The 26,690-nt window shown below is 43.0% G+C and overlaps 2 protein-coding genes across 5 annotated transcripts in view; both read right to left on the bottom strand.

Annotated features, from left to right (window-relative positions):
* RAVER2 (ribonucleoprotein, PTB binding 2) overlaps window positions 1-2,197 on the bottom strand; it is a 45,279-nt gene extending 43,082 nt beyond the window's left edge. Inside the window, exon 1 of one of the 2 annotated variants that reach the window (XM_083448035.1) lies at window positions 1,155-2,197. In XM_083448035.1, the coding sequence (XP_083304161.1) occupies window positions 1,155-1,589 (435 nt within the window). In that variant the 5' untranslated portion in view covers window positions 1,590-2,197. The remainder of the gene's footprint in view (window positions 1-1,154) is intronic. The other variant, XM_083448034.1, reaches the window with a different exon arrangement.
* A 7,305-nt stretch (window positions 2,198-9,502) lies between these two features.
* The window catches only part of CACHD1 (cache domain containing 1), a 123,031-nt gene continuing 105,843 nt past the window's right edge, over window positions 9,503-26,690 (bottom strand). For all 3 annotated transcript variants that reach the window (XM_083447976.1, XM_083447977.1, XM_083447978.1), the window contains 10 exons: window positions 25,897-25,996; window positions 25,631-25,747; window positions 24,080-24,240; window positions 21,257-21,343; window positions 20,990-21,106; window positions 20,496-20,647; window positions 18,910-19,071; window positions 17,612-17,689; window positions 16,527-16,628; window positions 9,503-11,939 (listed from right to left, as the gene is read on the bottom strand). In XM_083447976.1, the coding sequence (XP_083304102.1) occupies window positions 11,701-11,939; window positions 16,527-16,628; window positions 17,612-17,689; window positions 18,910-19,071; window positions 20,496-20,647; window positions 20,990-21,106; window positions 21,257-21,343; window positions 24,080-24,240; window positions 25,631-25,747; window positions 25,897-25,996 (1,315 nt within the window). In that variant the 3' untranslated portion in view covers window positions 9,503-11,700. The remainder of the gene's footprint in view (window positions 11,940-16,526; window positions 16,629-17,611; window positions 17,690-18,909; window positions 19,072-20,495; window positions 20,648-20,989; window positions 21,107-21,256; window positions 21,344-24,079; window positions 24,241-25,630; window positions 25,748-25,896; window positions 25,997-26,690) is intronic.

The following is a 26,690-nucleotide window of genomic DNA, read 5'->3' as shown; positions in this document are numbered from 1 at the left end:
TACACAAGAGTTAGAAAAGCCAAGGGGGAAGAAAGAAAAACAGCTTCAGCTATCTATTCCAGTTAAGTGTCATTGATGTTAGCAATGGGAAGCAATTTAGAATGTGTAAGTTCTTTAGTCAATAAAATAAAACTCTTACAAAACTTTCCTCCACCTAACCTACAGGCATATATTCTTGGTAAGTGAATATGAAAAATAAATAAAAATGATGGTCTCAGCAACAGTAAAAGACATGCAAAGCAATAAACAAATTGGGTAGGATGAGAACATACAAGTGTTTTTTTCCAAAGGCAAAAACTAGGCACAGACAGGATGTTGAACAAAATCTCATCTGCTTTCCGAATAGGAGAACAAGAAGCAATGCCCATTTTGTTTTGCTTCTTTTCTCCTATTCTGGCTGCCTTTTGACTTTCTTTATTCAGGGATGGGAGTTCCTGCTGAGCTGCTGCTCATGCCACCAAGTGTAAGGTATAATCCCAACACAGGGAAACAAGCAAACTTCCTATCCACGGCACTGTATCCATTGCAATAAAGCGAAAGACAACTCCGCATGTTTTGCTGCTATGAAAGCGAGAGGGGAGTGTTCTTCCTTAACTCCCTCCAGCCCACAATCCCTCCTAGAACTTTCAAGACTTAGGCTTCTGCATGTGTTCCCTTTCAACCAATTATAGAGATGTCCCCTCTCTCCCACTATCTCAGGAGCTGAATGACGATACCTACCCACCTGGGTCACTTATCATTACCTGCAAAGTTCTGGAATCTTATTACTCCCAACATTAAAAGGGGGGGGGGACCCTCCCCCTTCTTCTTCCACTTTGGAGAGGATGTGCTTCTACAAGCCTCCCTCCCAGCCCAGTCGCCTCCGTTATCCCTGGCAAGTTCTAAATTACCTCTTCCCTACCTAGAGACGATGAACCCCCGGGCCATCTTTTCTCTCCCCACGGGTTCCCGTCACGCTCCTTGAGTGACCAAGTCTGCGTGACCAAGCTCCTTCCACAGCTGCAACCCATTAACTCTCGGCTCCTGCCCCGGGGAAAGCGGGGGACCCGTGGCTCGTCCCCCCCCCCCCGCCGCCGCTCCTCTGAGGGCTCTGCCCCGAGCTGCGCTCCCCACGCGCCGCGAGGAAAGGGGAGAAATGGGGGCGTTTCGCTCACCTGGCTGCTGCTCTCGGCGGGCAGGTTCCTCAGCAGGATCTTGCGCCTGTTGCTCAGCTCCCTCCTGGTTCCGCGCAGCCTGCGGGCGATCTCCTCGGGGGCCAGAGCGCGAGGCGTCCCCGCCGCCGCGCCCTCCGACTCCCCCAGAGTCCCGGGCAGCTCGGCGCCGCTGGACCCCGACGATGCCGCCATCTTGCCGGCCCGGACGCGAACGCGGCTCTCACACCGCCCGGGGGGTGGAGGCAGCGAGTGGGGGAAGAGAGCCAGTCGGGGCGGGCTGGGCTTGGGTCTGGGGCGGCGGCAGGGGGCGGGAGCCTGGGGAGGAGGGAGCTGGGCGCCACCCCGCGCGCAGGACCCAGCAGCCACGCTGCATACAAAGAGAGGAGAGGAGGACGGTCTCGCCCGCCTCCGCCTTCCCCTCGCGCCCCCCGACATGCCCCCTAACCTCTGAAGTACATCACTGCACTCTCGCTGCCTCTGCTTCGCCTCAGAATCACGCACAACCACAGTCAGAGCGCTGTTTGGCGTGGTTGGGGTTTTTTTTTTCGGTCGAAAGAAAATGATAACACACTTTTGCTAGGCTGCTTAAAGAACAAACGCCGTTGTTTTCGGAAACAGGCGCGGCTGCTCTTATTTAGAGCTGCGAGCCAAGCGAGCACGACCCGCTAGCAAGGCTGCTCTCCTTTCCCCTTCGCTAACCCTTTAATTAATAAATAGCCGGGTTTTCTACCTCGAGCAGCTGCGTAAGAGCGCGCGAAGTGGAAGGCAAAGGGCAATTCGCCAGCAGTCGAGATGCAACGGGGAGGTGGGGCGGGGGGAGCAGTGCCTGTTGCGCTGCATATGCAGCTCGCAGAAAACGGGGCGAGTTGAAATGGAAGTGAGCTAGGCTACAGTCATATGCATACTTGTTTGGAAGTACGTCTCACTGAACTCCAAAAGACTTACTTCGAAGCAGGCAGGCATACAATGCACCGTTTGGCCAGAACGTGGTGTTACAATGGCACTCTAAAAGCCATTTCTCGTGCGCGTTAGGAGTCGAGAGAGCTTCTGGAGTTCCTCACAGGAAGGGCGGAGTGTGAAAAGCAAATAAAACTTAGTTGCCGTTAGAGATCTTTCTTTTCTGCTTTTGCTTTGTGCCTGTTTTCCTTTGGGGGCATGGAGTTTGCATGAGCTTTCCAGACACTTACATTTAGCCACGTTTAACAGCCTCTGTAGAAAAATCTAGGGGCATAAAATGTGAAACAAATCTTTGTGTTTTAGAAATATGGACCTTTTGTATTTTGTTTAATACATGTTTCTTCATTTTTATTTTTTGCATTGCTCTGCTGCTTTGTTGCTTGCTGCCCTGCGCTCCTTTGGGACAGGATACAAATTTATTAAAAATATAAATATTATTGTCGTTTAAAATGGCTTTCTTGGTTAACTAAATATGTTAAAAAATCGTAGGAAAAGGAGAAAGAAACCAAACTGACCCAGAAGTTAAAAACACAAAGGACATAGAATCTTATTTGGTTTCAATAGCCACCAGGCCAGCTGGATAAAAATAAAATAAACAGATGGGGTCAGAATGAAGAACTGTTGAGTAGAGAAATTCCACCCCGCCTTGTGACCCTCCCAGTTCTACTTCTGCCACCCACTAACAATGGAGGAACACAAAAGTCACTCTGCCAGTGCAGTACAAACATGTCCCTTGAAGGAGGGCTTGCCAGTAGAGTAGCAGCCAAGCAAATGGCCCTGAAACTTGGTGTTTTGGTGGTGGGATCAGCCAGCCCAGGGTCTTACTACCACCATGCAACAAATATCAGGCCCAATCACTGCTTCAGCAAGCTTACTGCCCAGTCTGTCCACCACCTTCTGCCTGAGCTACTAGGCAAGGCATGGCTGTGGATGTGACACTGGCTCCATTGATCTGTAAAGCCCCACTGATGGTGGGGGGAAGTTTGGATTCTGCCCTCTTCTGTTTTATGGTCTAAAAACACCAACAAAACAGTTCTGTAGCAAAATCAATATTCCCCCCACCTTTCAATTAACTTATTCATGAAAGTTAATAACTAAAATTAATGTTAAGGATTCCCTGTACTCTTGGCTCTATACGAGCAGCAGTTGTTAGCAGTATTTCCTGGGAAATCATTAGTCACACATTGCAGCTGACTCCTGTAGTTAAAGGTTGCTGAATCCTCCATATTGGAATTGCTATAAATAAACCTGATTGCGCTTTACTTAAATGCCAGGCCTGGGCAATACAATCTATAACATCCCATCATAGACTGGTTGGTTCCACACTTAATTACCCCTTCACTTTCTACAGCTGCAAGTTGTATTTCGGCTGCATTTTTGTATTTCCAGTTGCATTAAACATTGCACATCAGTAAAGACCAACACCTATTTGCAGGCTTTGTCTGACAAACCGGACCAATCAACTGTCTGATCCTGTGACTGGCTGCACGAGCAAGCCAGTATTTAAAGTACTGTACCGTAAATAAAACTTAGAATATGGGGTGTTGCACTGAAATGATTGGCTAACCCAGGATAGGTGCACACTGTAGCTTAGTTGGTGCTCCTATGAGTTGTTGATGGTGCTGCTGCTACTGCAAGTGTGGCATGCATGGTTTAACTACTTCATGCAAAGTTTTTGCACAGAGCTGATAGATTTGGGCAGAGGGCAAATAGAACCGGTGACCATTTCCCTTTGCAATAACCTAATGTCACTTTGTCAGCACTTCTTGCGTCTCAGATATTTGCCAAGTTTCCTTTTGCAGCGTGACTGCAGGTGACAATCGGCGTAACAGGAAAAACTTGCCCCACTTGCAAGTGCAGGACTCCGCTCCCTGCAGTTTGCAACTGAGCAATGACTTCACTTATTTATTTATGTAGTCAATTGATATATCACTTAATTTTGATTGTCTCTAAGTGGTGTACAAGTAACTCAGTACAATAATGATAAATACCAGGAGCAAGACTGTAGCAGCATATCATAGGACTAGGACCATGAGGTCAAAACAGTCTCCCAACACTACTGTCTGGACCAGGGGTAGGCCTTCTCAATCCGACCTGTGGACGGTCCAGGAATCAGCGTGTTTTTACAGGAGTAGAATGTGTCCTTTTATTTAAAATGCATCTCTGGGTTATTTGTGGGGCATAGGAATTCATTCATTTTTTCCCTTCAAAATATAGTCCAGCTCACCACATAGCCTGAGGGACGGTGGACCGGCCCACGGCTGAAAAAGGTTGCTGACCCCTGCTGTGGACAGAACCCTGTAGGCAGGAGTGAAGAAGCCACTGTAAAACAGTGCCCAATACCCATCCCCCAGAGCCAGTCCAGGAGGACACCATGGTTAAGGGTACCAAAAGCCACAAGAGACTGAGAAGCAGATGCATTACCTCTGTCCCACTCTCAACACAGGTAATCCATCAGGGTGACCAATTAGGGCACAAGTATCAGAAGTCTTCTCTTCCGCTACTGCTCTCTCTTTTGCTATATTTGTATAAAAGCCAAGAGACTTTGAGATACTACCCATCCATTCTGGGCAAGACAAATAGAAGTGCAGTTGAAATTATGTTCATCTCAGGTCACAGTTGACTAGAGATTTGAACATATAAGAAAGCTACTTTAAGAAAAAAAAATCTGTAATGTACTCACAACATATTAAGTTTGTAACCTGCTGGATCATTAAAATCTATGTTCGCGTGGTATCCTGTGTCTTACTGTATAAACACACCTTGTATAGCAACGTAACATCCTTCATCTTGTTAAATATGGGTTTGCAGTCGATTTAACAGCTAATGTTTTATCATTTTAAAACAGAGAGAATAAACCATTTTGTAAAACTAGTAGTTTAGTCTGCAGTGACCAAGTAAATATTTCTTTCCACCTTCTGTTAGCTGGTTTTACAATCTTTATGTAGGTATGGAAACGACTTCTGTTAAGATTCCTAAATGTCATAAAAGGTAAAGTAAATAGTCATTAAAAAGAATCAAAGAATGCAACAACAGCTGCCCATTTCATGAGCTGCAGTGCTTGTCTGGAGTGGTGAACTGCCATTCAATGGTTGAAGGACATTACTGTGAAATATTATGATGCTACTGCATTGTGGTTAGGCATAGCTACTCAACAGAAATCTTCAAATAAATGAATGGAAAACCAGAAGTGGTTCTTCTCTGGTTCATATGATCCAGAATCATGGAGGATAAATTATTTGATTACTTCCCTGGAGTATGGTGACCAGTTTAAAAATGGACTGCAGAGATTGAACTCTGTTCAATCATCTGAACTTATTCTATAGCAGTTGGCAACCCAATTGAATAAGGCAAGGATGGAGAATCACTGAGAGGGGAAAAGTGGCCATTTTCAGTAGGGCAAGCACTGGAGATGGGATGGCCTTTTAAAACAAGGTGTGAGTACAGTGAGAAGGGAGTTCAGAAAGGCTCTGTTGAGCTAGCTTGTTGGTGTTAGCTTCTATGTTGTACCCACCTTTGCTATTCCTCCTTATTAAACTGCTTGCTGCTGCTGCTGTTTTAAAAAATACTCAGTGCCCCTTCAACACCATTTATTCAAACTTATCACTCTTCCATTTCTCAGCTACCTCCTGTGAGATGGATAAAGGATATGGAATCCTCCAATATTCTATAGTGCCTTTACAGACTGTACTTCACTCCTGGTACCATGTGTTGTCTTCAACGTGAAGTTTCGGCTTCCACGTAGTAAATTATTAACAGTCAAACACGCGTATACGGACAACACCCACTGCCTGAATTTAATCTCCAACTGAACAAGTTGTCAGGCATGCTCTTAAAGATACAAGAGCATAGATCATCATGGGATGTGTGCACAAAGGGGGCTGCAGAATAGGGAAAAGGGTGAGGCAGGGCAATTTGGGGTAGTCTGTGTGCAAGAGAGAGTTGAGAAAAGCAAGGAGGAGGGCAAGGGGGGGTGAATGTGATAATGGGGTTTGTATGCAAAGGGGGCTGCAGAAAAAGAAAGGGGGGAGGCATGGAAATGGGGGTGAAGATGAAAGCAGATGCATGAAAATGTCTGCAGAATATATTCAGCTGGGTTATTGTACTGGGCCCAGTGTATTACACCCTTTTAGGGTGTAAAGAAGAATTGCTGTGCCTTGGTTTTCATATTGCTAGGTCTTTGGCTTTGGCCCAGAAAATTGTAAGCACATGGGCTTTTTATAGACAACTACAGGAAGTCAAAGATCCATTTCAGCACATTTCTTTTCACTTGATATATAATGATGAGCACCCTGTGGAACCCAGGTTTTCTGCATTATAGCAATTGCTTTTAATTCCTGGGCTAAAACAAATATACACTGTGTGTCTAGAAAACTCTCTAGTCCAGAGTTTAACACCAGCAAAGTTTCCCACCCTAAAATTTCAATGTATAAATATCTATTTTTAATTAGCATGAAGTCTGGGGAAAAATATTGTCTGTTATTGCTCATACTGAGTGCACAGTAAAATTATCCTTTATCCTTTGATGCCTTAATCCATAGTAGGGCAACTTATTTAATTGCACAAAATAATGAGTAATATCTTGAGTTCTGCAGATTAATCAGGCTGAGTGCTGAGTAAGGGGCTTGCTCCTTAAGAGTGCATTATTATTAAAATGGTGTGTGGAAGCACCTAGGCTCTTTTAGGTGCTGTGCTGATTTCAGATTACACTCAGGGATGATAGGATGAAGAAACATGCAGAAGTCAACTACTCAATTAAAAATAATAATAAAATCTAGCTATCTTCTAGATCTCAAGTAAAAAAAGAGAGAGGATAATTTAACAGTAGTGACACAAAGTTAAATCTAGTCATGCCTTTAATGCCCCTATGAAGTAGAAAAATCCCGAAACGTGCATATTAATAGGACTTAATTGTCAGAAGTACCAGATAGGCAGGCAGCAGATTCCAGATAAAGAGCATGTGATCTTTAAAGTTAAAGCAGAGCCAGCAAAAGCCAAGGTTTTAATCCAGACTAATGAGTCCCCTTCTGTGACCTTGATCTGTAGCCAACATGGGTCTCCTTAGCCAACATGAAGGATAGCTCTTCAATTCAACCAATTCTGAAGATGAGGACAGAATGCCAGAAGTCTGTGGCATCGGCTACCCTGCAAGAAAAGTTAAAAGCTATTGTTTACTATTATTGTTACATGCTAACTGTGGGCCAACTGTAGTTAAGCACTACCAGTACAGGGATAAAACAGGTGATAATATAGATGCATGGGGTAGGTGGGATTCAGAGTTCCTGGAAGTGGAATGTCACTCATGGGACATTCCCGCCTGAGGGAGGGTGGGAAAGGTCAGTTTCATCTCCCCCTTTCTACAGTGCTTTGTAGCACCTGAAAGCCCAGGGCATAGGAAACAGTCTTATACTCAGACCACTGGGTCCATTTAGTTAAGTATTGGCTCACATGAATTTCAGAGGACGTTCCTAGTCATACCTGGAGAGGCATGGGATTGAACCTGGGACTTTATGCATGCAAATAATGTGTTCTACTACTGAGCTATGTAGAAAGAAGGTTGATCGCCGAAGAATTGATATTTTTGAATTAGGGTGCTGGAGAAGACTCTTGAGAGTCCCATGGATTGCAAGAAGGTCAAATCTATCCATTCTTAAGGAAATCAGCCCTGAGTGCTCACTGGAAGGACAGATCCTGAAGCTGAAGCTCCAATACTTTGGCCAACTCATGAGAAGAGAAGACTCCCTGGAAAAGACCCTGATGTTGGGAAAGATGGAGGGCACAAGGAGAAGGGGACAACAGAGGACGAGATCGTTGGACAGTGTTCTCGAAGCTACCAGCATAAGTTTGACCAAACTGTGGGAGGCAGTGGAAGACAGGAGTGCCTGGTGTGCTCTGGTCCATGGGGTCACGAAGAGTCGGACACGACTAAACAACAACTGAGCTATGCCCTGCCCCTGCCGCCACCACATGCACCATCTGAGAGGTGCATGTGCCAACCCTCTAGCAGGGATGCTCCTTGTGACCGAATTCTATGCTGCTTTCTTCTGGGAAAACTTTCCTCAACTTGATGCCCTCTAGATAATTTTGACTACAAATCCCATCAGCCCATCAGATGGTAGTTGAGTTTGAAACATTTGGAGGGCACCAAATGTGGGATATAATCACTGCTGGAAAAGTTGCAAGCTGTGCTAGTTCATCAACAATATGCAAGAACCAACTAGAACAAAGTCCGTATTTGAACAGAGTCTGCAAACTGACGACATGGCTACATCAGCTTAATTTTGTTCTTCGTTCTTGTTACCCTCCTGCTTTGTGTAAAAGGTTGTTTGATGAAGGGTACAGGAGAACTCAAAGGACTTCTGTGACATTCTGGTTGGTTAAAAAAAATATGATATTGCCCAATTGTGGGTTTTGAAGTACTTTTAAGTAGCTTTGCACATGTGCCAGTGAGCATACTGTGCGTATCAAAATCTGTAGCTTTTGGATTGATGAGGACCTGTGTAAAAAGTATAAAGCTGAGCAGCAGATGGATCAGGTGAACCAGAGCTGTTAAACCTAAGAGGCTGGCCAGAACACTTTCACCCTCATTCTCGGTACATCTCCTTCCCAACCCGCTTCAGATTTTCCGAGTTCACTGGCTTTCCCATCAATTCATCGGTATAAATTTATTCTTTTCCTTGGCTTATGCTCCCGATTACCCTTTCTCCCCCTCCTTCCCCCCCAGGACACCCTAAGATTGCAATGCAGCTGCCCATGTGCTTTCCCCCTTTCTCTCGGTAACAGAAAGGAGAAAGGTCATTTCAAACTCTCTGTTGATGCACAATCTAAAAACTGCCTTTGAAGAGGCTCAGCCTGCCCATTCAATAACACACTGATTTAGTAATGCTAACTGTTCTCACCCTTCTCAACTGCAATACCTGTTTCAGAGTTTAAAGTCTGAAAGATACACATCTCCATCACTGTGGATGGCAAGAATGGATCCAAGCTGCATACAGCACAAGTGTAGGGTATACATTTCCAGGTTGTTTTTTCACACACACACACACACCAGTGTCAGGAGAGCCACAGCAGAGAGCAACATCAACAGAGGTTAGCTCTTTTCTCATGTGCCTCTGTTGTGCATTTGCCGCTGCGCTCCTTGCAAGGAGAGTCCACGTCAGTCCGTGTCACTGGATTCCTGTAAAGTCCACATGTATCAGAAAACGGTGACTTCCACATGCACTCTCCACAGCGGTATTTCATGAAGTTTTGAGTCTGAAAAGTGAGATACGAAGATGACACAGTTGGGGGAAATGACCTAATGTTTGAAGACTCTATGCAATCTACTTCTGAAACAAAGTTATGTCCAGTTATATCAAAAGGAACTGTTCCAAAGTGAACTCACAGACCCATACTTTATATACAGTTTATTCCACTAGAGGTTGTAGTTTTATACATAGTATAAAGGGGATCCTGGTAGCACAAGCATCCTTACTTTACCATACTGCTTAAGAACCATTTTTTACATATTAAGTATTAGGTACCCTATCATTAAAACAATATCTAGAGATCTTGCAAAAAACCAAACCAAAACCCTACATATAAATGGATGTTTATCATAAGCACAGTGCAAGAATGTTTTCATAATATTTGAATCACAATGAACAAAATGCTCTGATTTAAAACTAATTGAAAATTATGATGACCCATGTGGCACCCAGATGATGCTAATCACTAAAGCAGTATTAAATTCCAGATAAAGGTGACAAGGGGCTCATCATTAGGGTTCCAAAATAAACCTTTCACAATGGCCCAAAACTTTACAAAGCTTCCCATCTACCTCCCCATGGGTTGACCTATCCATTTAGCGAATGTGAAAAGGGTCAGAAACAACAGACCATTGGGGTGGAAACCAACTGGTGCCCTTACACTCAGGGAAGGGCTTTTGATCCAGCAGACATCTGCCTCAATAGAATCCCACCACCATCAAATCATCCTTACACCATCTTATAGGTAAAGGTAAAGGACCCCTGGGTGGTTAAGTCCAGTCAAAGGCGACTATGGCGTTGCGGCACTCATCTCACTTCAGACCAAAGGAGCCAGTGTTTGTCCACAGACAGTTTTCTGGGTCACGTGGCCAGCATGACTAAACCACTTCTGGTGCAATGGAACACCGTGACGAAGCCAGAGCTCACGGAAATGCCGTTTACCTTCCTGTGGCAGCGGTACCTATTTATCTACTTGCACTGGAATGCTTTCGAACTGCTAAATTGGCAGGAGCTGGAAAAGAGCAACGGGAGCTCATCCTGTCACGGGGATTCGAACCACCGACCTTCTAATCAGCATGCCCAAGAGGCTCAGTGGTTTAGACCACAGCAGCACCCACATCCCTATAACACCATCCTATACCCTGTTCTAGAGGGTTCCCCAACACTCTAAAGCTAATGTCAGGGGTCACTAGGGTGGGGGGGTAGAGAGAGGGGGATTAGCAGAAATTGCTTCTCCTCTTCCTTCTCCAACCAGAGGTGTCCACTGAATCACCATCCCTTCCACAAACATAAGGTCACCAAGTGAATTCCACCCATTATTGTTTTTTCATTTCACCAGTTATGAATAGTGTTTAAACACTGCATTATCACTGCGCATGGAAGCAAATCCTGCCCAGGTCTGAGAATGAACAGGATGGAGTGTGGGGAGAGGATTCCTCAGTGCTGTAGCCAGGAGGCTTGATATCCCTCCTCCCCACATTAAAATATATATTTATATATAAAAATACTGTGTTATAAACCATCTTCAAAGTGTACAAAATGACCATGGAAACCAAACCTCAATCATGTAAACAAATCAGCTCACAATTTCTTCATTTTCCCTTTATAGCATGGTGGTGGTGGGGGGAGAATATCCCATTCAAAGGGGTGGCAAGTCTTCTTGAAAAGAACCACAACTTCACCAACACAAATAAAACATAGACTGCATTCATGGAGAGCATCTGATGCTTTTGTTTTTTATCTTCCTCTCCCTCAGAGTTCATGAATGTTTTGAGTTCAATAAATAGTACAAAAATAATCCTTTATTTAAAAAATCTTGAGATGCACTGTCCCAGGTCCCATACAGCAATTTGTAAGTGAAAGGAACGTTTTTTTTTCCTTTAAAAAAAACACCAACAACCCACAAAAAAGCCTCTCAACAAATGGAAACCTCGTGGCAATGTCTATTTCTGGAACTGGCACTTTCTTTGTTTCTGGCTGCAAAGATTTCTGTTCTTCCAGTTAAGGAAATAAACTCTCTCTCTCTTTCTCTCTCCTTTGTCTGAGCACACTCTTTTCTTGGCTCAGACCAACAGGGTTCAAAAGGCTCCGTTTACTGTATAAACCTTCCTTCCTGTGTTTGGAGGCCGAACATTCCTACTATTCCATTTTATTGAATGTTATGGCAGGTTCATTCATCATGCTAATTTCTCTTCCACTTCAGAGCCAACCTTACATTTTGGAAATGTAAAGTTTTCATGCGAAACGAGTCCAATGAAGTTAGTCAAAACCATGCCTCGTAACGGTATAAACGTCAAGTCTCCTCTCAGCTGCGTTTTCTCCCTTCCCAAGGCCAGAGGTCATTAGCATTCCGCATCTACAGTATGTACTGTGACCGCAGCCTGTAAGTGGTGACTGTGATGAAGTGCTGGGTGATGCAACCTGTAGTGGTGGAACTTGTGACTCAAGAGGGCAGCAGTCTGAGGAGGGGTATCCAGGTCTAAATCTTCATCATGATTGCCCACGTCTACACCAGCTGACAATGGGTCGTTATTGCAGGGAGGGTTTTCGCTGTCTTCCTGAGGACTCATAGTACTGTAGCCTGGAAAATATAAAGCCATATTGGTAAGAAGAGATGACTGTATATAGGCAAACAACAACAACAAACTCAGAAATTTACACCACTAAAATAATGCACCCAAAATGCAGCAATCCTAAATGCCGCTTGGGTGTTGGGATTTATTATTTGTTAAATTTGTATGTCTCCCTGTACCCGCAGGTCTCAGGGCGGTTCACAAATCTCCATATAAGAACACAAAATACATAATCAAAAAAACAAAAACAACCCAATAACCCCCTTGTTTGCTTTCCTCCATACCCTCCCAGGTTTTTGCCTCTATAAAGCCTTGCACTGAAATTCCTGGTTTTCACACATGATTCAAATTTTCATTTGAAAAGGCAAGTTGATAATTATACTGCTTTAACTTCTTTGTCCAAGGAGGTCAACAGATCACACTCATGTATGTTTGGGGAAGTATCCATGACAAATCAAATCGGTCTTCAGCCTGAGCAGAACCTGCCAGTTTTGTATGTCAACATAAATTACCTCAGAGTGGACTCCTAGACAGAAGTGTGGACCTAAACTAGTCAGATGTCACCATAAAAAGGAAGGAGGGAAAACAGCCATCACAAGTCCAGTAATCATAAAGATCTCCCTAACATGGCTACTCCATTTATCTTTTGTACTTAACCATTTGCAATGAAGTAAATGAAAACATGCCCAGAGCTACAATACAGCAATACAAGGAACCTGTTTGGAGCCAGTATGATGTACTGAATCTCTCTTTGGATAGAAGACTCATCGTTGCCTGAGCAAATGCAATTTGTTCAGTGCCGTAACTGAGACACAATGGCATTATCTCTAAGAAAACAAAACCAAAATAAATAACAATTTAAGATCCCCTATGGGATCTCATTTGTGTTTCCTTTTATCTGCACTGATGCTTTGGGGCATTTATCTGCCTTTCAGTTACTGGCAACATTGATTGGAACCAGCACCATTAAAATCCACAGTTTGAGGGGATATTTCAGCTAATTTGTCTGGCTGCACTTAAGTGAGCTTTTGAAGTCCGCTACAAACAGAGAGAGAAAAGCCCTAAAGATGATGGGGGGTGGGGGAGGAGAGGAGGGTGAGCAATGTCCAATAACATTGCCACCCAAAAATATATGGAAATGTACACATACTCTGTAAATATATGAACAGGCAAGAAATAGTTTTCAATAACAATACATTTTTTTAAAAAATAATAGTATTAGGAAAAGAAGGTGCAATGTTTGCCTACTTGTTAGAAGTCTTCAGATTTTGTACTGCAAAATTTAATTGAGTGCAGTACCTTACAAATAAACTTGGACAATGCGACATTTTGCATAAATCATCAACAACAAAAACAGCTTCATACACCCAGCATGCACCACGCCCCTGTGAAAGATTTTTGTTATTACCAAAATCAATGAGAAACAGTAATACACTCAACATGTAACAGTTCACTGGAATGAACTGGTCTTCCGCCTGCTTCCTAATAGTCCATGACCGCAAAGCCACAAAGAGTGTTGCTAAATGGCCTGCTTACTCATTTATTTTTAAAAAGCTGTTTCTAGTTAAGCCAATCAGACAAATATTTCCTCCAAAACTGTCAGCTTCTGACAGTCTCAAGGGCCACATAGAGGGGTCCGTGGGGTGGCACCAAGCAACCAAGCTGGAGATTTTTCCATCCCTGCTTTATGGCATCAATACTGTAGGGTGACAAATGCAAGAAAGGCAATGTTTATTTGCAACATTTGGTGACTGGGGGTGTCTTCCTGCTTTTGATTGTACTTACTGTTATGCAATATATCACTCAAGTTGTTCTAGGCTTGCTTGATTCTGCCTTGCTCCCCTTCAAACACAATACTACAATCTCCAACCTGTATTTAGTAATTTGTTACGAAACAGCAGACACCTTAATATATCAGCATGCTTCTTTGGAACCATTTTTCACATACTGGGTTATGAAACACATCTCATTTTAAAAGGGAGTTATCTTTAGAAAAGCTAGTGGACACTATAAATTGTCTGAAGCAAGGAATTACAGAGATCCGTTTGGAAGGTGGACACTCTCTAATCTTGTGCCAGTCTCTCTGATTAAAAGGAAACAGGAGAAAGGGGAACGTCTGCCATGTAGATGCCCCAAGGATCCATTTCAGAGCAGCAAACAGGATGAGAAACGCAGATGACATGTTTACAGTCATAAAACGAGGCATCCCAAGTTGGACACACCCAAAGTCAAAAGCTATTGTTCAAGGTCCTTGACTACTTTATGTTGCTTCTGGAAACAGACTGGTAAAAAGAAATTATGCAGTGTTTCAGGGCCACTAAACACACAGAATTTCTAGGGATAACCTTAAATACACCTCTGGGCATACACCTAAATAAAAAAAGCAAAAGTATTGGGGCAGCTTTCACAAACTTATTATGGCATAAGCATTTATGGACTACTGTCCAAAAGCAGCTTGCCAGGTGGGTCAGAGCTGCCAGGCTACTTTTCCCAATTGGTTGTTCTTGCTTACTGAGGGGGTGGGGTGAGGAAATGGGGAGATCAGCATGGTGCAAACACACCGGCTGAGCCAATCTGGTGCTCATGTCAGCACATTTGCACTGTGGTGACCTCGCCACCACCTCACCATTCCTTCTTTCCTTCCCAGTATGCAGAAATGGTCCATCTGCTGGGAATTTAGTGTGGTGACTCAACCCCACCTGGCAAACCGTTTGTACACGACACTTCATTAGATGCATGAAGTTTTATTGTGAATTACAGGAACGTGTACATGTGTGTGAGGCGAGAATTGTAAACGGTGAGGTCAGAGGAAAATGAAAGGCAGAAAGTGCATGGACAGCGATAGTTACATAACTGTCTCTGAACTTTCTGTGTTTCATTTCCTTCTGACTTCATTGTTTCCTATCACCCTCAATAACTTATGTGTATGTATACCTGTAACTCAGGGTCTGGCTGCGTACCTGTAACCAACTGAACCCACTGTAATATGGAAACACTCATGAGTCCTCTCAAATATCTGTATTGCCTCAGAATACACACAGGGGACTAACATTATACTTCCTATAGGATGTCAAATATACAACACAGGTTTACATTCCCCCCCCTCCTTTCCCTTTTGATTTGGTCCAACGAACAAAACAGAACATGTTCTATATTTTTACAAATGTGCTAAAAACATGTCTGTCTAACTAGTGTGGCATTGCCATGTTTCCTCTTCCAAATGCTGATTTTGTCCACCAGGAACTGATAAAATGTGCCACATTCTTTTACCAGACTATTATTGCCATTGTCATTATTTACCACTTTTTGCCTCTCCAACCCGCAAGCACTGAAGAGGCATATGGATTCAAATACCTAGCAACAGTATATTGTTGCAAGCACAGAGATAGACGATACCTTTACCCTTGCTTGGTGGTGGGTAACTTTGGAGGTAAGTGAAAAGTGCTAGCACTCGTGTGATACAGTCTTTCCCCATGACTGTACCACCTTGGCATTTACTGGTTTCCCTTCTTAGGTTAGACTTCTTCCTGAAACACATACTTTCCAGGTAGACACAGATTATAGTTGGGGGAACACAATCTCTTGTGTGTTCTGAGATGTGTATTCTGAGTCTTAATCAGCTCTTCATTTCATGTACCGCGTGGAGATGTTGTCATCTAAAAACATCCAAGGACTCCAAGAAATAAAATACAAACACAGTCCTCTCCCTGTCCCCACATTTAGCAACATAACATACCCGTATTTATAGTAAAAGTGACACGAAGATACAGCTGACAACGCTGGCAGAAACACTTGCTAAACTTATATTAATCCTCTTAGTGGACTCATCAACTTGATACAGGTTTGAAGACTTAGAAGCAGCTGCTCACTCTTGCTAGCTATTTCTCATAGGTCAATTATGTGGCAAAACCCATAGCCCAGCAACAAAGGGAATGCCAGAAAACCCAAATGCTATCAGAATAAACATCTTCCCTACCTATAGCCATATATGGTTGTATAGAATCAATATATTTTCTTGTGTGTCACAAGTTCCTTGCTCAAATATAATGCACGGCAGGAAGCCAAGACAGCATTCAACTTTTTTTTAAAAACAAAAATCTAACGCAAGCTTAATTTAACCCAGCAACCAGGAGGCCCATGTTGCTAGAAATTAAAGGCCGTTTTTATAAAACTTGTGCAGTTCATTTCAAACGACACAAAGGAATGAAGAGTTTCTCCTCTTTTCTGGAGAATTTGAAAGACGTCAGGACTAGCAGGAGGCGAAAGGGGGAGGGAGTGTGAGATTAGTGGTGTTCTGCGCCTCTTGGAATGCTGAGAGGTTATGTAATAATGCTGGTGCTATCCATACGATTAAGATACTGAGCACAGACTTAAGCTAAAGGATTCGTGTTGGAAGATCACCCTGACAAAAATAGCTTCCGACGCTGGATAAAGTCTTGCCCTGGAATGGGAAAGTGTCAAAATTGTTTTCAAGTATGGAAGAAACGAGGAGCGGTGTTGGGAACGATCTGTTTGATGATTTGTCCGCAATGCTGCCAAGAGGCAGAAGTAAGATGAGCGCATAATACAGACGTCAGCAACTTCCAAAGTCTTACCATGATCGCTTTCTGTTCCTGAGCGTCCCCAGTAGCGGCGTCTACGTTCTGGGCTGTGCGCATGGCGCTCAATAACCGCTGCTATAAACCGGGTGTTGCTGACTAGGAGTGAGCAGAATAAGAAGGAGGGAGAAAAAAACTTTACACTGAGCACACATTCTCAAATAAAGCATCTGTTTAGAAAAGATTTTATGAAAGAGATCATTATAAGGTTGCTGTGGAATTCCAATATTGACCAAACTCCCCCCTCCCTTTTAAAAATCTATTGTTATACTTTATATGCCCAGTGGGATTCATAATAGAAGCCATCTTCAGCCTTCGTCTGAACACATGAGGGTTAAAACTGTGTAGAGAGATGAGGGCACATTGATCAAATTTCTGAATCTCACAACAAGGAGAGTAGCTGCTGATTCTCTGTCGCAGGGTCAGCACTGTGTGTGCTTCATGACAAATCTGGAAGCAAATTGTACCCACACCTGTCTTTAAGGCACCTTAAGTTACAGTGTTTGCTGCAAAAAATGCCAGCGGCAGCTAAAACCTGGCAAGGCAACCACAGGAACCTGTAGAATAATAGCTGTGATTCAGTCTGCTACGTTTATATCTAGGTTTCAGGCTCCTTGAAAGCTAGCAAGTCTAATTTAGATTCTGGGAGGTGACTTGGTGTCTGACGGCAAGCATACCGTCAGTGAGGGCACAGAAATCAGCAAGTTAAGATCAACTGCGGTTCATGAGCTGTTTGAACTAAGGGCTGCATTTATATTTGCCAGATTGTGTAAGATCTTTGAAAGAATGTAAGGAGGCAGGAGGTGGAGTGATACAATGAACAGAATGTTGGCCCAGCTTCAAATCACTGTTCAGCCAGTGGGTGGCTTTAGGGCAAGTCAATAATTTTCTATTGTTGCCTCCAGTCTGTAAGCAGGCAAATACTGCAGTGTCACTCGCAGGGTTGATGCGGGAATGACTGGGACCCAAAACCGTAAGGCACTTTTGTCATCCTGTTGGAAAGGCGTGCAGAAGAAACAGCACTGAGCCTCATCCCATAGTCTTCCCCACCTGCAACGACAGTGTGACTGCTTCATACTTACTGATTCCTCGGTCTTCGTGACTGTCGTCATCCCTCTCATCCCTCTCGTTCTCCAGGTTGGACATGCGGACTGACATTTCTACACACCATTGCAAACAGAGAATTGCAACTGTTAAGGGTGAATATGTTGCATTAGCCTGCAAAAGTACCCAGCTTTGGAAATGGCCATGAGATGCCCCCCTTTTTTCCTGAGAACAAGAGATCTGAGGTCCAGAAGCCTCACAGCCAACAATTTTAATATTTTGGTTAAAACTACAGACAGCAAGTACCGAAAGGGCACGTACCAATATTGAAAACAAGGGTGCAAACTTGCTAACCTCTTGCTTCCCTTTCTTGAGCCACTTCAACAACAGTTAGTCACAAACTATGGGTGACTTATTTTGACTTGACTTAATTACTACTGAAGCAGTTGCCTATTAAAATTGCTATCATGAAACTCAAATTTTTCAACAACAGCGCCCTTAAAAAATATTTTGCTTATCATGCTCATAGGGTGAGTTGTGAGTGTGCTAGCATAACAACTGTTCATATTTGTGAGACAATGGGCTTCCTACAGTCTATGTTCAGAAGGCTCTGGTTATGCTCTTAAGTTTTTTATTGAATGGTGACTGTTTCTTAATTCCTGTGACTGCTTGTCCAGGACTAGCACACTGGCTGTCAACATTTACGGGGCACACTATTTAGTTTAATTTTAGGAAACAGTATAATAATATGAGGAATAATGTGCTTGTTTTTTCATTTCATAAAGAGAAATTCCCTAATACCGGATACCCTTTCTCATTTGTGTTTCTGGTGTATGTCATCTTCTGTTCAGTTGGAACAGAAGAAAACGTCTCGGAAAAAAGAACTTCCGAAGCAGGAGGCATTCAAAATATCATGACGACATAATGCACGCATATTTATGCTGAAATCATTGACATCTGTAATGGTCAATAGTCTAGACAAGAATGTAGAATCCTAAACTCTAAGATGAGAAATTGTATTTGCAGGAGCCTAGAAAGAGGTGTGTTGCTATGTTTTTAAGGTCATTTTAGCTAGAACAGTCCAGCTTTAAATTCTGCATCCAGCAGAGGGCAGCAGGGCCCATTCTATGTCACAGCAGATAATGTAAAGTGTACATTCTGAGACGCATGATTACAATAAACCTTGGATTATCAGAAAAGTGCTGGGGCAACCCTCAAAGTAAGTTGTTTCAGCTGTTGTGGCCAGAAATTCTCTGAACAATTTGCATACTCTCTGCAACCCCCACCCTCCACAAAATAGTGGTGTTTTTGTTTTTTGTTTTTAAAAAGTTCTTACCTTGTGCTGCAAGTGGGGACATGTGCTGGTGGCTTCTGCGGTGAATCTGATGACGATAGGCATAGACTGCCAGAACTAGCACCATTATGCATCCCATAATACCTCCAGCAACAGGACCAACTGGAGCACTTTTAATCATATTTAAAGCTATCACCTCATCTCCTTTATTTCAGAGGGGGAGGGGAAAAAAATAAAGCTTATGTAAATGCTTTACAAAAAGTTCAAACCACCCGAAATGTAAATTAGAAGCGAAAGAGAAAATCACAACAATTACTGTATAATACAGTCGTACCTTGGTTGACGAATGCATTAGAAGTTGAATGTTTTGGCTCCCAAACGCCGCAAACTCGGAAGTGAGTGTTCCAGTTTGCAAATGTTCTTTTGGAAGCCGAACATCCGCGGGGCTTTTGCGGCTTCCAATTGGCTGCAGGAAGCTCCTGCAGCCAATCGGAAGCTGTGCCTTGGAAGTCAAACAGACTTCCGGAACGGCTTCTGTTTGACTTCCAAGGTACGACTGTACTGATTGCACAGAGAAACTCCCAAATTTAAAATGTATCAGCCTTTAAAGGGACACACTGTAAGAATACAAATCTGTTGACTATTCTAGGTAACACACACACAAGAGCCATATATATGCTGGAAGATTGGTACGAATGGATGCAAAATTCCCTGTCCAAGTTTGTTTGTTTTTTCTTAAAATATTTCTATACTGCCATATCATAAGATGTATCAAGGCATTGTATAGTATAAAACATAAAGCATCATTTTAAATATGTAAAACAATAATACAGATATTCATCCAGGTGACTGATCAATCAAAAATAAATCAGGTGCAAAGGCCCATCAGCACAAAAAAGATGCCTGGAAATCAAAAGTGAGGATGCTTGCCAAATCTCTTCTTCAAGAGCATTCCACGGTATGAGAACGACAACACTAAATGTCCAAATTATCATTGAGGCTAAGTGGGCCTCTGTAACATGGGAAGCCACTAACAGCTCTACTTTGGATGATCTGTGTGATCATACATATAAAGGTTCAGGTGGCTTTTCAGGGTATCCTGGGCCCAATCGTTCAGGGCTTTGTCAACAACGTTGTCCTCAAAGTGTCTGGCAAGCTGCTCACAGCTAGTCACCACGCACTCCAGGGATCCATCCCCTAAATCTGGGGTAATGAGTCTCTGGACCACATGAAACAATTCTGCCAATGGACACCTTGAGGATGAAATGCTTGCGATACAGTACGGGTTGTTTCCTGCCTTCACTGCCATGTGATAGGCATGATTATGTGTCCTAAACACATCCTTTGTCCACTTTGGAAAGAGATTTCCCCAGTGCTTGCCTAGCCTGCTTCATCAACCGCAGCTTCTCAGAGTACCAGGGAGCAATGTGATCAACAAACACGCCGACAATGGCACTTTGTCTTACACTGTGCAATGGCTGAAAATGCTGTATTTTAATGCAGGGGAAAGCCCCAAGATATTCTGTCATAAGGATGTTCCAAGTGACTTGTGCAGATCTGAATGCATTAAATACATTGCATTTAATGCATTAAATACATTGATGTGTGTCCACAATGACCATCCTTACCAATGGCTCCCATGTCATCCACGTAAGGGCTTTTGGCACCCACAATTCCACCAAAGCATTCCTTCTGAGGAGCGCAGTAGGATCTATCTAAATGGGTCTTTCCATCGCTGTCTACCATGCACCACTCACAGTCCAAGACACCAAAGCAATCCCTGGAAGACAAGGAAATGGCAGTGAGGATTATTAGAACTCTGCTGTCCCAAATCTCAGAAAACATACTACTGAAACTGTTCTCCACCCCCCAAAGTTAAAGGCGTAATTTTCCTTAAAAGTGAAGCAAGACTATTTTGTTGCGCCGGCATGTTACGCTAAGCTTGTATAAGGCCACCTCCCCTCATTTCCCAGTGTCGCTGATTTTAAGTCAAGGACAGTTTTGTGACAAGGCCCACTATGAAATTCAATCATGATTTGCTGTTACCACACTACAGGTGTTTTATTTTAGATTCACTCGTGCTTGTGTGTGTGTGTGTGTATGGAAAACCCATGAACTTCACCTGCTCTCCATCCTTTGATTGCACCGTGTATTAATACATTGAGGAAGAGCATCTTGTAGACTGGGATCAACTGCAATAAATGTCATAGGTTCTTGATGGACTTCACAACTAGGATTTCTAAAGTTTGGGAAAAGCACAGGGGGGAGGAAATCAGTTACTAAGAGTTATGAGAAAATGTACTCCGATTTAGAACGTATAGTACGCTGTGCACCTATCAGCAAATATAACCCACCAAAAAAGATCACTATTGTGCTAGTCCTATCTTACCTGCTTTCTGCGTTGGTAAGGTTGCCAGTACACTCATTAACCTCTAGGGGGCACTCGCAAGGACATTCGCATTCGTTCTGCTCCATTCTTTAGGAAGGAAAGAAAGAACAAACGAGACAATGCTTATTAGAATCAAATTTATTTCTAAATGTCAGAAAGAAAGAAAGAAAGAAAGAAAGAAAGAAAGAAAGAAAGAAAGAAAGAAAGATGTCTGCAAGTCTCTTATCCTGGGTCAAATCTCTCTTTCACATGCACACTTTAACCCTGAAAGTCCACTTGGGCAAAGATGTCATATACAGTGGTACCTCGGGTTACAGACGCTTCAGGTTACAGACGCTTCAGGTTACAGGCTCCGCTCACCCAGAAATAGTACCTCGCGTTAAGAACTTTGCTTCAGGATGAGAACAGAAATCGTGTGCTGGTGGTGCGGCAGCAGTGGGAGGCTCCAGCAGTGGGAGGCTGCATTAGCTAAAGTGGTACTTCAGGTTAAGAACAGTTTCAGGTTAAGAACAGACCTCCAGAACGGATTAAGTTCTTAACCCGAGGTACCACTCTACTGCAGAATATCTCATAGTTTCAGTGCACTCTGTGTTGTACTGAGAATATTGCCAATGCAACTGCTGGCTCAGATCAAAGGGCTATCCAAACCAGCATTCTGCTTCCCACAGTGGCCAACCAGATGCCCAAAAGCCTTCTCCAGCTGTTGTTTCCCATGGGCTGGTATCCTAAACTCTGCTGACTCTGATTCTGGAGGAAGCACTCCGTCATCTTGACTAACAAGGATATCCCCCATGAATTTGCCTAATTTCCTCTTAAAGCCATGCAAGTTGGTGGCTGTTAATTACGTTTTGCGGTAGTAAATTCCAGAGTTTCATTGTGTGCTGAAGTGCTGAGGTTGTAGTATTATATGTATGTGTGTGAGAGAGAGAGAGAGAGAGAAAGAAAGTTTAGAAAGCCTCTTTATAAAAAGATAAATAAGGGAAATATATAAAATTATGCTTTATGTGGAAAACAGTACTTCCACATGAGGCACAATGTCAGAAATTTCAATTAATACTCCTCCTTATTTGCCTTCTTCTAAAGCAGCTCCAAATGTTTCTGCCTAGGAAAGGCCCTTAATTATTTTGGTTGCCCTTTTCTGCACCTTTTCCAGCTATCCAGTTACCATTTTTTAGTTGTGGCAACTAGATCTGTACACAGTATTCCAAGTGTGGTTGCAGCAGAGGTTATAGATAATCTGGATGCATGAGGCAAAATCTAGCTGTTAAGTGAAGATTCAAAACACAACAGCTATTAAAAGATAGCTACAAATAAATAAAACTTTCATCAACCCTCAGAAACACATGAAGTTTTACGCTGAATGAGCATTTTCCTCTGAGTTAAACTGAACTGAGTTAGCTAGGTAGGTTAATTCACATAGTTAATGTGCACAAGACTGAAGAATACTAACAAGCAGTTTTGTTCAAGAGAGCTTTTAACATGGCTGTTGGCTGCGGCAAGGATTTCTGTAGTGCAAAAATGGAAAGCATCACTTATTATTATGGTACAAAACTGTATGGAACTTAGCAAGTAACTCACAATCTGAAAGTCTCCAGTGGATCTGAAATCCAGAATACTTCTGGCAGGATTTGAGTAATGCTTGTAATGTACGAAAAACTATGGTAAAAACGGATTATTTTTTTAAAATAGAGAAAATAAGGGAAGCAGTTGAAAAAAGATGGATAATGGTAACCATGGAAGGGCGAAGGGGAGTCAAAGGATTCAGGAAATCCTAAATGATGATGCTGATGTTTAATGTTTGAATTTAAATTTGCAATGTAAAATTCAATAAAAATATATTTTAAAAAAGAAAAGAAATCCAGAACACTTCTACCCCATTGGTGGAATTTTATTTCATATGCTGCTACTACAACGGATACATATAATTCTTTCTATAATTACCAATGTGTGAAATTTTGTCATGACAACGGTGCCTTATACACTGTTATTACTTATCTGTGTATTACCTATGTGGTTTGTTCTGTGCCTGTGTGTGTGTGTGTGTGTGTGTGTGTTTTGTTTCTTTTGTTACAAAACTCTCTCTCACACACAACACTAATGATAGAGCCTGAATACTCAAGGACAGGTAAGAATTCATGGGCACTAAGGAAGTTATGCTGATGTTAGAACCAAACTCTGCTTCATATTAAGATGCAAATCTCATTCCTAAAAGATCACAGTGCTGACCCAGAGACTATACTCCCAAATTCCTCTGGAGTGTGCAAATATGTAGCAGTAAAGGGGGAAGCCTGGTTTCTTCCACAAGCATCTGAGCCTTTCCCAGCAGGAAGCAGAGCTCAGATGTGGCAATCCAGTGGCTACCTGCCCAGCGGGCAAGATGGCATTCCTGCTCCTTTGATGCAACAGGTGGGAATTCTATCTCCACAGTCAATATGACTAGGCTGCAGCTTTCGATGCTCAGGCAGGTGCAACAGTAAAGGTGCCATAATTTCTTATATACATAGTTAGAGGGAACAGCAGCCACTGCTACTCTGGAAGAAAGAGGGAGACATACCAACCAGGTACCCAGGGATGCTTTCGCTTGTGTTTCAACAGATGCCTCAAACATGAGGCACTTAAAGTATTACAGTGCACAAAAATAAGAAGTGTGCAAAGCTTTTTACATAAGCAAGATTTAAAATACTCCTCTGCAATTCACACATGGTTCAGGTAATGACTTTTCTTTTTTTTTAATGCACATTAGCTGATGCTCCATAAGGCCTCCACTTTTGATAAATCTAATCCAATCACTATAGCGGATGTAAAAAAAAAATATTCTCTTACCTGTGACAGTTCAGACAGAGCCTATCTACCATACTGCATGCACAGAAGGCAAGCGAGTCACACGTTTCATTTACGATTCCAACAAAGGCATTGGTTCCAGGTATCCTTGTCAGCCTGTATTTGGAACAGTGGCTGCCATGCACGAGATTTGTCAGATCACCCTAAAGGAGAGGAAAACGCATCAGACATATGGCAGGGAACATGTCTCCTGGTGAGGTGAAGAGTTACTGCTACCACAAATGTTTCTGAAACAAAAAAGTCACCCTGTAATGAAAACCTACAGGGTTCCCTCTACTTAGGGTTGTGTAGTTCTTGTTACCAGTGGCGTAGCGTGGGGGTGCAGGGGGGGCCGGCCGCACCGGGCGCAACACCTGGGGGTTAGGGTTAGGAGGCGCAAATCCACGGGTTAGGGGGCGCAAATTACTTGCCTTGCCCCGGGTGCTGACAACCCACGCTACGCCACTGCTTGTTACTGGTGCAAGAAAAGTGCTACCAACACACAAAGCCCCCTTCACATGCCACAAAGGGGTTGTTAAGGGATGCACTTCTTGAAGATTTCCTCACTCACCAATATAGCACCTGGAGTGTCTTCCTTGACTTGGTTAAACAGGAGGTGGAAACAGAATCCACAATATCAAAATCTTTTTGTTTCCTGAGTATTCATTTTAACTCTAAGTTGATTCCCACCCCCACGTGAACTCAGTTTATACCATTTCCTCAGTTATCATGAAGGATTTAAAAGTATCCGCTCAGCACCAAACTAGTTATCAGAACCCACCATTCATTTTAATCATTTAAAAAAGGGTTATTATAAGCAAAACCAAATAATGCAGTTTCTTTCTGAGAGCTGGGTTCAGTGGTGGCTGGACCTTGAGGGGTGACCTAGGGGGGCAGTGGAGGCTGGACCAGTTTGTTCTGGTTTTCTCCTCAACCTGCTTCCTTGCAAAGTTACTGTGGACGCTTAAGCCGTGAATCTAACTGAACTCAACCCTGTGAGGGAGGTTAGGCTGGGAGACTCCTCCTCCTCCTCAAGTTCAACCCCGCCCTGCCCCCGCCAACCTAGGAGGACAAGGATGATGGGTAGGACCCGCTAGCCACAGTGATGCTTGTGATTGACTGGGCTGTTTACAACTGTGATTGGCTAGCGGAGTTTATGGACAGGAATTATGGGAAGTTAATGAATATGAGTGTGTGCGGGAGGGGAGACAGCTTTGGATTTTGGGGTGAACACAAAAAGGTACTGTTCCTGAGTGACCAGCCTCCTCTGTTCTGCTTTTTTTGTGTGTGTGTTTCAAGTTTATGTGAAGCTACTGTAAAATTACAATACCCCAGCCTCCCCAAATTGGTCGGAACAGAACAGCACATGGGGAGATGATAGGGGAGATTGCTCCTTTGGACATGAAGAGACACTTGTGCCAATGGAACTGTCACAGTAGTGTGGTATTGAATTCCACTCATGGTATTTTACTATTTTTCATGCATCCAGCTGCAAGAAAACAAACAGCCAAACAAAAACACACATACATCTCCCCTCCCACACGCCATACATACCGTCAGGCTGGTATTAAATTTATAAAACCTCTGGACTGTTCTGTCACTGAAACTGTTACAAAGGTTTTTCTTCACAAAGTTTGGATGGTTTAGAATATCATTTGCCACCAGAGGTTCCTGCAAATAAAAGGTAAGGATTTTAACTTTTTATTTTATTTTACAAAGCAACAGCAGCTGCTAAATTAACATTTATATATCTCTCACGATAGATAGATCGATAGATGATAGATAGATCGATAGAGATAAGTACAATGACTTAGCCAAACCTTGTGTGTAATGTGTTGTTGTTCTACTGGAGCATGGCCTTTGGGGTCAATAAGAGTAGGGTGTGCCACAAGATATCCTCTGTCCTCCATAATAAAGCACCTGCCCAACAGGGTACAATAAAATGAAACCTAGGTGAGAATACCTATAAAAGTACATTTAGCATATTGTATGTTGAGAGCAATTTTGCAGAAACAGCTGTGGAGACAAATACAAATCACAGGCTTTGGTACAAGATGCATTCTGCACATTTCTGTTTGTTCACTGAAGCAGAGACTTTGTAGTCTTGCATGTCTGAAAATCATGAAAATCTGTCGCAGAATATATGCAGCTAAACGGTGAGCAAAGTTTCTGAAGCCACTGGAAATTCAGTGCCCTACACTGCTTCTCGCCCATCACCACAACTAACACAAGCAAAATAAACAAATACATTCAAATGAGCTTAACTTTCATAACATGCAGGTCACAAAAAATTTACTTTTCGCTGGCATTTGGATTATAATGGTGCAGTTTTAAATTTTCAAGAGCATTGTCCACAGAACTCTGCTTTTTGAGACTTTTGAGGGACTATTCTGAAGGTATTTAAGAGCCAGGTGTTGATAGCTGGTAGCCAGGACCCAAAGGTAATCAGAATCCATGGGCAACCAGAGAGTAGAGTTGGAGAAAACGTCAGGAGTCGAGACCAAGAAGTAATCAGGATTGGAGAGCAAACCAGAAGGCAGGAGTAGAGAACAAGTCAAGATATGAATGAGCCTCCTGGGTGTGCACACAACCCTTTTGCCCCACCTTTGTGCAA

The sequence above is a fragment of the Podarcis tiliguerta genome (genome assembly GCF_965153285.1).
Source record: "Podarcis tiliguerta genome assembly, chromosome: 6".
Lineage (NCBI taxonomy): Eukaryota > Metazoa > Chordata > Lepidosauria > Squamata > Lacertidae > Podarcis > Podarcis tiliguerta.
The sequence above is the reverse complement of the archived record's forward strand: the minus strand, read 5'-3'. Positions and strand labels throughout refer to the sequence as shown.